General features: G+C 46.2%; 2 protein-coding genes across 3 annotated transcripts in view; one reads left to right on the top strand and one right to left on the bottom strand.

Annotated features, from left to right (window-relative positions):
• Positions 1-1,388: 1,388 nt before the first annotated feature.
• SEC22B (SEC22 homolog B, vesicle trafficking protein) lies at positions 1,389-10,980 on the bottom strand. Its single transcript, XM_066623131.1, has 5 exons — positions 10,857-10,980; positions 9,559-9,668; positions 6,024-6,184; positions 4,102-4,248; positions 1,389-2,932 (listed from the first exon to the last, which is right to left on the bottom strand). Exons 1-5 carry the CDS (start codon positions 10,929-10,931, stop codon positions 2,778-2,780), a joined length of 648 nt encoding a protein of 215 aa, XP_066479228.1. The 5' UTR covers positions 10,932-10,980; the 3' UTR covers positions 1,389-2,777.
• A 1,334-nt stretch (positions 10,981-12,314) lies between these two features.
• PACS2 (phosphofurin acidic cluster sorting protein 2) overlaps positions 12,315-13,249 on the top strand; it is an 80,780-nt gene continuing 79,845 nt past the window's right edge. For both annotated transcript variants that reach the window (XM_066623129.1, XM_066623130.1), the window contains exon 1: positions 12,315-12,510. In XM_066623129.1, coding sequence (XP_066479226.1) covers positions 12,374-12,510 — 137 coding nt within the window. In that variant the 5' untranslated portion in view covers positions 12,315-12,373. The remainder of the gene's footprint in view (positions 12,511-13,249) is intronic.

A 13,249-nucleotide genomic window follows, 5' to 3' on the forward strand; every position in this document is an offset into this window, starting at 1 on the left:
TGCAGGCTGGCAGCCGTATTCACTGCCAGGAGCTCTCAGTGTCCATCTTCAGGCCCAGCACAATGTTGTTAGCACAGGTGCAAAAGTGGCTTACAGCACTTTTGCAATAACCCGGGTCAGCAGCACTGGCACTGTGGCCCATAGGATTGGGCCTTTAAATATTCCATGAATATTTAGGACTCTAAATACCAGTCAAAGAACATAGACATTTATCTATTATGAAGAACATTGTCCAGTAAATAAATTGAATATTTATACTTAATTACTTAAAGCTGGCTTTTTTCTTCTTGGTGATTTAAATCAATCCATCCTATTCCTAGGGTTATTAAACCTGACACAACCAAAATGACCTGATGAACAGGTCGGTTAGGTGTTTTATAGACAGTGTTATTACCCATATCCCTGGGGGCTGGGGATAAGAATAGGCCCTCAGTTTGGCTGAACTTGTCGTAAGAGGCGACTAAACAGCCACCGGGTAGATGGGACTCGTTAGCCTGGGAAGGCAGCTCATCTAAGAGAAGGAAAACTCTGATCCCAAACCTCCACTGCCTTGTGGCTACATCCAGTTATGGAAAAGGCTTCAGGAGTCAACCTTGAGGCAAAATCCGGAGCCGGAGTCCCTGAGGCAGTTCATGGCTGAACACAGTCACGTTCTGGCAACTCCTGCGACGCCGCTGGAACCAACCGTATTGGCCTCTGCCTTTCCATTGGACCATTTCAGCGACGTGGAGAGGGGGGATTTGCTGCATGGGTAACAGCCTATCCTCCATACCTACTTTACCCAGGCTTCGCGCACTGGAGAGGACACTCTGTTCCAGAGTGTGACACCATAGTCTTCCGAGACTAAAGGATGCCAACACTTATTACCCATGTGGAAATAGTTTTTAAAATCAAACCACAATGCTACAAATGACATCTGGAATATTTATTTATTATGTTTCGCTCTCTCCTTTCTTCCATGATGGGTCTCCAGGTAGTCTCTCACCAAGTTCATCAACCCAGGTCTGCTGAACTCCAGCAAGACTGGTACATTTGTCCAGCCCATCTAATATGCTGTACCAGAGAACCTGTATTTTGGACAGGGAACAGCATCTGAAGAGAAAGAATTGCATATTTCTTAATTCCAGATGTTTGCTGAAGATATGCTAGTTTTAACTTAATTTCCAACAGGGGAAACTATGAGTTAAGGAAAAGCAAACATCAAGGTAGAGAGGATTTTAGTTAGAAGCAAAACAGAGAGAAGACAGACTGGCTTCATCAAGAAATAAGTGGCGAGACAAATTGGCCGTAAGACCATGTTCACAGCACTATCCCTTGGAGGCCCAACTGGTTTCCTAAGAGATACAAATATATAATAGCTTTAGAAAGCGGGAGTGAGGCAAGAAATGTACAAGAATTCAGTTTATGTTTATTTCATTGCTGAGCTTTGACAGACAACTTGCCTGAGAGCAACCAACCAATGCTGGCAAATTCTTCAATGTTGTCAGAAATCAAGAAGTGATACCTATTCTCCTTTGCAGCACTCCAGGTGATGGGCAGATCAGCATCAGTTATATACTCAACTGGGACACAAATGGGAGGAATTTAGAAGCAAGTTGCCAGCAAAACTTCAGATAGCATGCAGATGTCAGGGACAGATTTACTGACACGATCCTTGGTTTTCTACTTTAGCTCCTATCTCAGGGTGGCAGCAAGATTTAGATTGGCTACCTTTGAGCATACATGGTATAGCAATTTCATTCTTCTCCTCCTTGGGTACATGCAAGGCCTCTTCAAAGTTTCTGAACATCTGCACCCTGCTCAGTTGCACATGCTTTAGAACTGGCAATCCTTAGACCTGGATGCCTTACAGAGCTTAGGATGCCAACAAAGTTTCTGCCCCAAAACAATGACTTGCTATTCAGAAGTAGGAAACAAAGTTCAGGTGAACAGGAAACAAACAAACCAAAAGGCTATCAAGCATTCAGGGAGATAACTGCCCCCTTCAGTCCCTTTATAGGTAGGGAAATCCAGACAGTCTTATTCTACACTGGCAATCGTGGGGGGGGGGGGGGAGAAGAGAGAAAGAAGTGACATTTGAGGAGAGAAAAAAATTAAATAGATAACAGCAACTCCTCAGAAAGTATACAGCAAATGTGGATATTGGTGTGGAACACAGATTGTGTGCTAGTAATTTAATTCAATGATAACTATTTGAGAATTGCACTGAATACAAGGTGCTGTTAAGGCAGAATTCCTTCTATTTACTAAATTGATAGGTGTAATGAGACAAGAACTTTGACAATGAAAACTCAGTACTGACTGGACAAACTGAAAACCAATGCAATATGCACAATACAGACTCAGCCTTCAAACAGGGATTTCTGTTCAAATAGCAAGACCCAGATTCTTCATAAGAAAGTGTTACTAGTACTAGGAATGTTGATTAGAGTCCCTTACTATCAGGGCTTGGCTCATTTACAGGGAGAGGGACGTGCCTACAGCCAGCAGCACTGTACTGAGCTGATCAACCATGCCAACTCAGAGCATGTAGGTCAGCACTGCTAGCAAGACAAACAAATTTGGCAGTTGCCCAAGTGTGCATCTGCTGAAAAGGAGAATCCTTAGTTGCGAGCAAGCTCTGATATTTGGGAATTAAGATTCACTGGAGAGTAGCAGCAGTCCTCATTATAAGGACATCCCAATGGGAATTCTAACATACATGCCTGCAATCTTGGCATCTTGCAACTAAACATCTGCTGTGCTACCAGCTGTCCCTCTTTGGTGCCTGCACACAATCACAGCCACCAGAACCGAACGTAGACAATCAACATGATAAAAAACACAGCAATTGCTGCAAGCTTGGCATAAGTGGAACGCATGTTCAGGTACTTCGCATCCTGACGGTATTTCTTAGACAAACTGGACAGGTTGTTGGCCTTGGAATCCAAAGCTGTTTAAAATAAATTGGGAAAGAAAAAAAAGATTAACCTCTTGAAGTGACACATTGGTGCAAATCAAGATTGATAGCCCATTGCTGCACAGGTATATACCGCCTGATTTTAGTCCGACCCAAAGCTATAAAGTTTTAGTGTTGTTGCCTGCAAAATATTTCTGGAATGCTAACAGTTTCTGTCAAGCACCGAAGTGCTACTGTCTATTATAAATGTTTGCTTTATGCTGAAGACAATTTGTGAAGAAATTATCCTGAACTTGGAAATTGCTACCAATAGATTTAAGACACTCATCTTTTTAATTGTAGTACAATTTAAAGACGGTTTGCTCAACATGGGGTGTGTGTATTTGGAAATCAGAAATTTTAATCAAAGGTAAATCGTTGCTAATCGTTGCTCCAAGCTGATCGTTGCTAATCGTTGCTCCAAGTTAATTACATGCTGGAGGAAAGAATTTTTTAACAATATGTCCTGAAAGCTAATGCAAGCATTCCAAACTCATGTTGGACACATGCACAATTCTCGATTTTAACATAAGAACACATTAGAGAACATGAATAGCCTTGCTGATCAACCCAAAAGCCCATCTAGTCCAGATTCTTGTACCTCATAGTGGCCCACCTAGATGCTTCAGGGAGCACATACAAACTATCAGGGACAATAAACTATCTGTATCCTTTTGTCATGCCCTTGTATCTGTTGTTCAAAAATAGCTTACTTCTTATAGCTTGTAACCTATGAAGAATGTTTCATCCATAAATCTGTCCAATCCCTGTTTAAAGGCATCTAGGCCAGATGTCGTCACCACATACTGTGGCAAGGAGTTCTACAGATTGCAAGATGGGTTAAAAAAAATTATGTTTTGTCTGTTCTAACTCTTCCGCCATTCAATTTTAGTGAAAGGTTTGAGTGAACAGTGTGGGATCAAACATATTTTGAACCAGATAAGAGAACCACAACACTGGAAATCATAAACATGAAAGATGCATTTTTTTAAACATTAGGAATTATTTGTATTTGCAGAATGCTACATTATAAGGAGTAACTAGCCATTACTTTTTACTTTCTCAGATGATATGCCACAGATCTTGAAAAAAAAATTGGTTGCATTATCTCAAAATAAAACAAAAACAAAGGGCAAAAGTCAATGCTGATAGGCCATTTTTACCTGAAAGTGCTTCACCTCGTTGTAAGACTTCCTCAATGTTAGCGACCATTATTCTCTGCACATCCTGCAACTCTGTGTTGATGGAACCAAGGTTTCTTCTCGCACGACTGTCAATATATAGTTTCTTGGTTTTCTGTATGTAAGTATCTAGAACAAGAGCGAGTCGCTCATGAACAACCCACTTCAAAAAAAACTCACAGCTAATTTCTGTATCTTGTCAGCCTTGGTTCTCCACCACTTACTCGGCCCATTTGAGCTTTCAAGAGCAAGCTCAGCCCTAAAGTGGCAGGGACACAATACCAGCCAATACCAATAGGGACACAAACCAAACTAGGCGTCCCATGTAATGGCTTGTGATGGCTTTTCAGAACTCCCTGGATGTTGTACTGCCTTGGGGGGGGGAAGCCCATGATACTGAATGAGGAGTAGCTGGTACTGGTGACCAGATTTATGAAGCTCTGACTCTCAATTATCTGACTGTGTGTGAATGTTCAATGAGATCAAGAATCTTTTTGAGTAAATGGCTGCCTACCTTTTTATTACATTACGGAGCCCTGCAATAGCAATTACAACAGAGAGGGTCATTTGCTTCCTGGTACTTTAGGAATCAGGATCAGGCACTTCCCTCATTAAGATTATACACCCGCTGCTCCATAGCCCTTCTGAAGTGAGGACTTCTGCCTTTTCCATAAACAAGTCAAATAACTCAGCTTCCCTACTTATTTATTTACATTAGTGGCTTTACAAGAAATCAATGTAGTTTACAAAAAAATCTGATGAGAATCAAAATCAAACCTATATTGGATGCAGTATCTATAAATTCTAAAATAACATTAAAACCAAAAAACAATTAACAACCCAATTCTAACCTGCCCTAGAGCAGACAGGCAAGTGGGCCTGCTCCACATCCAAGGCAGCGTTGGGGCTGAAAGCAGCTTGGCCTGGGAAAAGAGGTTAGGATCCAGCATAAGTGCCTGATGCTGGCCCCACCCCCTCACTTGCTCATGGGCCTGTCTGCTGCGTGCCCTGCCATGGAATGCCTCCCTCTCGCCCTTCCCATATCCCCCAAACCCCTGTGCCGGCTAAGCTCCAGCGCAGCTCTTTTGCTGGCCCAGCCTCTCACCTCTCCTGGTGGCATGAAAATGCTTTACAGCACTTTCATGACACCAGTGGGCCATGGTAAGGGACTTGTGCCGGAACATGTCTGTAGTTGAATTGCATCCTAAAGGTCATTTAATTAACTGCAGGCAACTCAGAACAGGTGTGGATGGGAGAAAGAAACCCACAAAGGGGAAATGCACTTTGCACATGCTCAGGGAGAGAGAGGAAAAAGGAATTCTGCACATTTTTAGAGTGTCAGCCAGCCAACATTTGTAAACAAGAAATCGTACAGATCACCTGGGGTAAAGACTGTTACTGAGTCTACTGTACATGCTATGGGGACAAGGAGTCTTCTCAGAGGAGCTGGACCCTTCATGCTTGACCAAGTTTTATTTCATTGGCAAACTACTAGTCCTATTATGACAACAGTCAAATAGAATAAAAATGAATGAAATTTTTCACCAATCCTCAGCATGCCAATGCAATGATTTTGAGAGCCTAGCAGCCAGTGCTGATGAGAAACAACAGTGCTGATGAGATACAGTCCTTATAAATGCAGGAGAAAGATTTCTGCAGTGTTACTGTATTGGGTGTTTATCACCTTAGATACCCTTTACTTCTGGGTAAGTCACCCTTGCCACAAGCTGGCTGTTTCCATTAGTTTTTGTACTAGTTGGTAAAAAGCCACAGGTAAGCTGTACAAGGTGCAAATCTGCTGGGTGAGAACTGGACAAGTCCAGGTAGAAGGGAAATCAATAGTAAGTACCAAGAGGCTTTCCCATGTGGGCCCTAACACATTTGTTTCAATGAGAAAACCTCACCAAATTCAATGAAAGAATAGGGCCTGGACACAGTTGGCACCTTCTTGCCATGTTGTTCATCAAATTCTGAGTGCAAATCTTCCAAGTATGCAAACGCCAGCTTTTTGGGGAAGGCAGCTTCACACAATACCAGGTAACAAACTCCTTGCTCAATAATATAACTGCAAGAGAAGATACAGTAAATTGAGTGTTAGCCTTACAGGAAACCCATGGAACTGATGATTCTAGTTCCAGATATTCTCTTCCCAACCCAACTCCAAAGGCCACAAAGATTCCTTCTTTTCAAACAGCCAATGCTGTTTGAACACTCTCTCTCTCTCTCTCTCACTCCATTCTACTAATGTTATATGAAGCCAGGAAAGGTATGCGTAGCCAGTAAAATACAATTTTAATTTCACATTGATGATCCTACCATTATCCCAATAGTTTTTCCTAAACTTTCCCCTTAAAGTTAAATGAACATTTCTGCCATAGCCTTCAGAGCTCTCTATCACTGAAAAAATTCACCACTTGGTCTGAGAATATTAAGACCCAAAAGACAAAACAAAACTTTTTCTTGAGCATCAGTGCCCACTGGATTGTCAGATAACTCTGGTACCTGACCAGAACCAGAATTGCAAACTATCCAGCAGGAAAGGGCAAGAATGAATTGGTATATCAGATTTATATAAATGCATAAAGAATATTAGAGTAAACCAACCATAACATGAGACAACAGTCTTATTAGTCTGCTGTCTTAATCCCTCCCCAAGATCCCTCTGCAACAAAGTTTTCCACAGGGAGATTTGTCCTTCGAACAATTTCTGAGGAAGATACCAGACTGTTCTCCATAGGCAAACGCTGGTCAGTGCATGCTACAGTGAAAACAAAGAATTTGCTTTTGGAGCAGGACATTTGCCTAATACTCATACAGAAAGGAAAACCACAAGGATATATGCACATAAAAATTGTGCCAAGGATTTGATGAATAGATAGGAGTTAATTTTTATGTTGTTTTTTATTTTTAATTTTCTTTTATTTGCTGGAAATGCATTTTATAATAAGTGTAGACTGTTTAAGATTAGATAATTAATTCTCTGTATGATTCTGTAGTAGAACAAAGAAACGTAGTTCAAGATCTCCACACTTGTCACATAATTTGCAATTTTTTTAAAATTTGTGTGTGTGTGTTTGTGTGTGTTCGCTTTTAATAAAACTTAAAAAATTGTGCCAAAGATAAAACAAATATAAAACTAAAACAACAATTTAAATTTGATGTTCAGAACATACTGATAGCAGAGGTACGGTTGAACTTCTTAGGTCAGGGAGACTAGTTTGCCTGCTATGTGAAAACATCCAGAAAAACCGGTCTAAAATACTGACAGGTTACTATTAGTTGACAATTCCAAGAAATATCCTGGAACATTGTTATTAAGTGGAATGCCTGTGAGCACTTGCAAAATAATGGGGAGATTTCTAGGAGCCAGCATGGGTTTGTCAAGAATGTGCCATGACAGACAAATCTCATCTCCTTTTTTTGACAGAGGGACTAGTCTGGAAGATCATGGGAATGCTGTAATCATAGCATACCTAGATTCCAGTAAAGCATTTGACAAACTCTCTCATGCTACTGTTGTGAATAAAAGAGTAAAACGTGGACTGGATAGTACCACTGTAATGCGGATTCAAAGCTGGCTGAACAACAGTTCCCAACAAATGTTATTAAATGGCTCTACGTCAACCTGGAAGAAGGTATCAAGTAGAGTGCCACAGGGGTGTTTTGGGCTCTATGCTAGTCAACATTTTGATAAATAATCTGGATGAGGGAGTGCTCATCAAATCTGTGGATGACACAAAACAGGGGAGAACATCCTAGAATACTTAGTTGGGATCAGAGGCATAGCTAGAACATCTGATACCCGGGACCCATAAATTTTGACGCCCTCTCATATGACAAAATTATTTTCAGTTTTGCATACAAGTAAAACTCATGAGAATATTTTTTCATGCAATGAAAAAGCTTAATATTCCAACTCCCTCCTCCCTTGAATAACAAGCTGCAGGAACTCTGTGTGACCTAAAAGATGTTGCATTATTACATTCGGAGTGTTTAAAAGTAGGTCACAGATAAATAACCTGCAAGTATTGTTGATACAATCAAATGCAATTTCTCCATGCAATGCTACTAATAACGACAGCCAAACATGTATCAGAGGCAGTTCTCCTCACCCACCTGAAATATGACATTTGTTCCTTATACAAGTTAAGCTCTGCTTCATTATCTACCTTCCCTCCCCTTTCTTCTCACCAGCTACTTGCTACTTGAAAAGACATACCGTGTTTCCCCGATAATAAGACCTATCCCGAAAATAAGCCCTCCCCTTACTGTGTAAGATTCCTCTAAAATAAGCCCTCCCCCGAAAATAAGCCCTATTGAGATTGCTACTGTAGTGAAGGTGATCCCCTGCGCTACACGCTACATTACAGTACCCTCTGTATGCACCGTCCCCCCCCCCCGGGTGAAACGCACGCCGCGCTCTGAGCTGCATCCAATCAGAGCTGCAGCAGTGAGCGCGTCATCCTGTTCTTCCCCAGTGATTTGCTTGCTGGCGCCATTGAGAGCAGTGCCGCGGAGGAGAGCTGAGGCAGGACAACATAAAAACCTGGTATGTAAGCGGGAGTGAGGGGGCATGATGGAGGATAAAAGAAGAACTCAGGAGGCATGATGGAGGATAAAAGGGGCATGATGGAGGATAAAAGAAGAACTCAGAAGGCATGATGGAGGATAAAATAAGCACTCAGGGGGCATGATGGAGGATAAAAGAAGAACTCAGGGGGCATGATGGAGGATAAAAGAAGAACTCAGGGGGCATGATGGAGGATAAAATAAGAACTCAGGGGGCATGATTTGTTCACATTTACCTGTTTATTAAAATTGCTGTCAATGTTCATTAAAATAAGCCCTCCCCTGAAAATAAGCCTTCTGGTGTTTTTCTGTCCAAAAATAATAATAAGACAGTGTCTTATTATCAGGGAAACACGGTACAACATCAGTATATCTCACACATTATCTAAAGCAGGACTTGCACAACAGTCACAGTTCAAACACACTTTATAATCTAATGCACTGGACCCCTGCATTATAACATCATCCGCTATCCCACTTTACATTTTTCAAAAGCTTACTTAATGCTGCACTTGAGAAGACCCAGCCATGTGGGTATCCAAGAGAGTTATCTGAGAGTTATCTGGGAGGCTATCTGACACTGGAACTGCCTGCCTCATGCAGTCGTGGGATATCTCCTCATGGAAGGTTTTCAAGCACAGACAGGATGATAATCTGTCAGACATGCTATAGTCACCTGCATGGAGGGAGGGTTGGACTAAATAGCTTCCAAGACCTGTTCCAACTGTAGTATTCCATGATCCTAGAATTTCTGAACACATATTTTTGTCTTCTTTTCCTATGTACTGGCTTTGTTCTTCAACTGATATATTATTACTTAAATTGCACTTATTACGACTACACCTTCTAGTTCTACTATGCAGTACTTACTGAAAAGCCATGGATCCGGCTTCTAAGGTGCACCTTGTAGGAGACTGTTCATTGAGCTTCCGAAACAACTGCTTCGCTTGGCTCTGGTACTGCTGCAGGTCTCGGCCTGACTACAGAAGAACACAGATCTTTAACACAAAAAACTTAGACAACCTCTACATGGGCTCACAATAAGATGAAAGTCACTGAATCTTCAGAAAATGAATCAAGGGAAACCAAAGCCCTTCATCCCTTACTTTCAGCCTGACAATTCTCCTCATGTAACAGACCCATATATAAGACATTTGGCTTCATTCCTGTCCTTGAATTGTACCTCAACTTTGCAGTCTTTCAAAAGACAGTTCAGCACAGACAACTAGATACCACAACACCTTCAGATCAACCAAAAGGATGAGATTGTGCACATTCTCTCTTCTTCTGGGGCAAGCAAATTGTTTTGAGGGTTGGAGTTTATCTTTCAATGCCAGGGCTCATAGTGGAAGACAGAAATCAAGAAGCGCATTTTAAAAGTATATGTCAAACTCTTCCCTACTCAGTACTGAATGGGTAATAACAATCCTAGACCAGATCCTAGACCAAATTTGTCAACATTTACCCCCCACAGTACCACTTTGCATGATCTACCTTTGGAAGTACCACCAGAAGTAACTGGTGATGATGTCATCACCAGTCACTTCAGAGGCCAGATGCAACATGACAAACACCAGTAAAGGGCTCAGGGTGGACAGGAGGGCTTCTCAGAATGCATGTAAAGCATACTTTGTAGCTCTGCCCATCAAGCCAAGCGTCCTTGCCCATGTTTGTTGTCTCGTGTCACTCACTTTGCTTCTAGGCAGCAGATGTCTGGGCGTCCCACAAGTAGTACCAGAGACTATCTCAAGGAGCACTGGTGGTACCCGTGCAGTGAGAAACACTGTACTAGATGGACCATGAGTAAGGTTTGATGTATGCTTTTAAAATGTGCTTTTTGAGGTGTAGCTCAGGGACATGTGGTGGGTGGGGAGGCCTCCCCACTGGGGTCCTCTGAAAAGCACTGCCGCCGTGTGAGGTGCCCAAGCACCCACAACCCACACGCAGAGCCACGTCCCTAGTACAACTTCCAGCTGGGCCAGAGCCCTATCGGCTCACGCAACAGTCCAACTTACTGTGCAGTCCCAGGCAGGTCTACTCAGAAGTAGGCCGCCTAGAGTGAAAGGGCCTCACTCCCAGGTGAGCAGGCAGAGGCTTGCAGCTGAGCCTTCCACCTCTTCAACCAAGACCTGGGCTGGGCAGAGCAGAGAGGCAGAGCTCCCACTCACCTGTTCGTCCTCCTGCATGGAAGCCGCCAGTGGCAGCCCGTCGGCCACCCGCGCGATCATGGTGAGAAGCACCATGTTGACCGGCCAAGGTACAGCACCGCTCCGCCCAGTATGGACAGCAGTGAGCTGGCCGTAAGCTGCGTCACTTCCGGGGGTCCCCAGTGTAAAGCTTCCGGCCACTTCCGGCCCGAGCTCGACACCCGTCCGCCTTGAAGTTTCGTTCCGCCCACCTGGAGGGTGCTTCTCCTCCTTCCCCCCGCCCATCAGTGGCCAATGGAAGGCGTCCCTCTGGCGCTCCGCTCCCCTGCACCGGGCAAGCTTGATGGAGCAGCCCTGGAGGGCTTAGAGCCCAACCCTAGGCAGGTCTACTCAGAAGTCAGTCCCATTCGAGTCAATGGGGCTTACTCGCAGGAAAGTGTGGATAGAGCCCTCCCGTGAACTGATACTGACTTCTCCTTTGGGCCAGCTTATTGCAGCTGCCCATCAGCAGCAGGAGCGTTACCAGCCTCTGGCTCCTCTGAAGGGGCAGGCAGGTTTCGCCGGTGGTCACCTGCATGGCAATGCTTTGTTCACTGATCGCCACGCAGCTCCCAGGCTGGCTCCCGGCACCCAGCGCAGGCTCCGCGGTTTGCTCGAAGAACGAAGACACACGCCTCACAGCCCAAGCCTATGCCTGTCTACTCAGAAGTCAGTCCCATTAGAGGCAGTGGGGCTTCCTCCCTGGAGAGTGTGGCCAGGACTGCAGCCTCAGAGCCCCATCCTGTGCCTGTCACCTCAGAAGTCAGTCCCATTGGAGGCAGTGCGGCTCACTCCCAGGAAAGTGTGGAGGGGACTGCAGCCTCAGAGCCCCATCCTATTCCTGTTTATCTCATTAGAGTCAATGGGTTTCCTCCCAGGAAAGTGTGGCTAGGACCGGGCTGTCAGTTTCTCTGCTCCCGCCTGCCCACCCCGTCCAGTACAGTCGCTGCCCTGCCTGGTCTCTCCCTTGGGAGAGTCTCTGTGCCCCCGTCCCTCCTCACCCCTCCTTCCCCGCGTGCAGTGAGTCTCCATGAGCCCTGCACGAAGCTTCCTCCAACGAAGCAGCTCCCCTTTCCGTGCCAGCCATTGCAGGCTGCAGGGGGCCAAGGTGCAGCGTTGCCTGCTGCCTGCCCGCGGGGTGAGGGTGGGTGTTGTGGGGCGCACTGGCATCGTCGTGGGGTTCAGGCAGACGCCCCAGCGCTGGGCTCGCCCCTTCCAGGACGAGGGGAGATGCTGAGCCTCCCGAGGGAGCTGCAGTGCAGAGCAGAAGCCCTGGAGCCCCCGCCAGGACTGCCCTGCCTTCGCAGCCCGCTTCGTGCCGGGCCGTACCAGGGCAGGCTCGCCCTCTCCCGACGCCATTCGCTGGGCGCCTCTCCTCGTGATCCGCCAGCTCCGCCCGAGCCGACGGGGAGGCGTGGCCTGGCGCGCCCGGTCTGGCAGAGGAGCCCCGTCCCCGCCGTCGCCACCTGCCCGTCTCGGCCGCGGCCCCGGCCCCGGGGATGGCTTCCACCATGGCTGAGCCGCGCGGGCGCTCCAGCGGCCTCTCGAGCGGGGCGGGGGCGCCCAGCAGCCCGGTGCCCATGAACCTGTTCGCGGCCTGGGAGATCGACGGCTCCAGCCACAGCTGCGTCCCGCGGTGAGTGAGTCTGCCCCGCACCGTCGTGGCCTCGTCGTCGTCCTCCGCCGCTCGGCTCGGCTCTCTCCTTCGTCGTCGTCGTCACAGGCAGCCCGCGTCCCCTCTCCTTCTCCGCGGCTCCCTGGGCGGGCAGGCTCTGCCTGCGAGCTGCCCTTTGGAGGGCACTGCCCGCTCCCTGAGCTCTGTCCTGGCCGCTGTGGCCCTTCGCGCCTGGGTCTGATGCTGCCCCAGCTGTCGCCCTGAGAAGTTCCCGGTGCTGGGCGCGGAGCTGGTCTTGCTAGTCAGCGCACTGGACCTTCCACTTCTCCTGAGCGCATCCCCCCCACTGTGCCCCCACCACTGCCCCTGACTGACCAGCATGGGGGACTCTGCTCTGGGCCCCAGAGAGTTGAGACCCTTCCTGGTGGTTTGAATCGTCCTTTTTCCTCCTGTTGCAGTCATTTTCAACCACTGCGCTGTGGCACACTGGTGTGCCACCGATGGTCTGCAGGTGTGCCACGAGAGTTTGGGGGAGCATCATTTCTTAGCAGGGTCATGTGGGGGGTGCGAGCCCCCGCTGTCGAAGAGTGTGTCTTGTCAATAGTCAAAAAGCTGATCCTGTCCCTTGACAACTTTAGTGCCTTGTCAGTGTGCTGTGAGACAAAAAAGGTTGAAAATCTCTTGTCTGTTGGGTGAAGTCTTCATATTTTTCATCCCTTGTCATCCCTCGACACATTTTGTGCGTCTTCTTGCTTCCCAG

Source organism: Tiliqua scincoides, chromosome 4, assembly GCF_035046505.1.
Source record: "Tiliqua scincoides isolate rTilSci1 chromosome 4, rTilSci1.hap2, whole genome shotgun sequence".
Classification (NCBI taxonomy): domain Eukaryota; kingdom Metazoa; phylum Chordata; class Lepidosauria; order Squamata; family Scincidae; genus Tiliqua; species Tiliqua scincoides.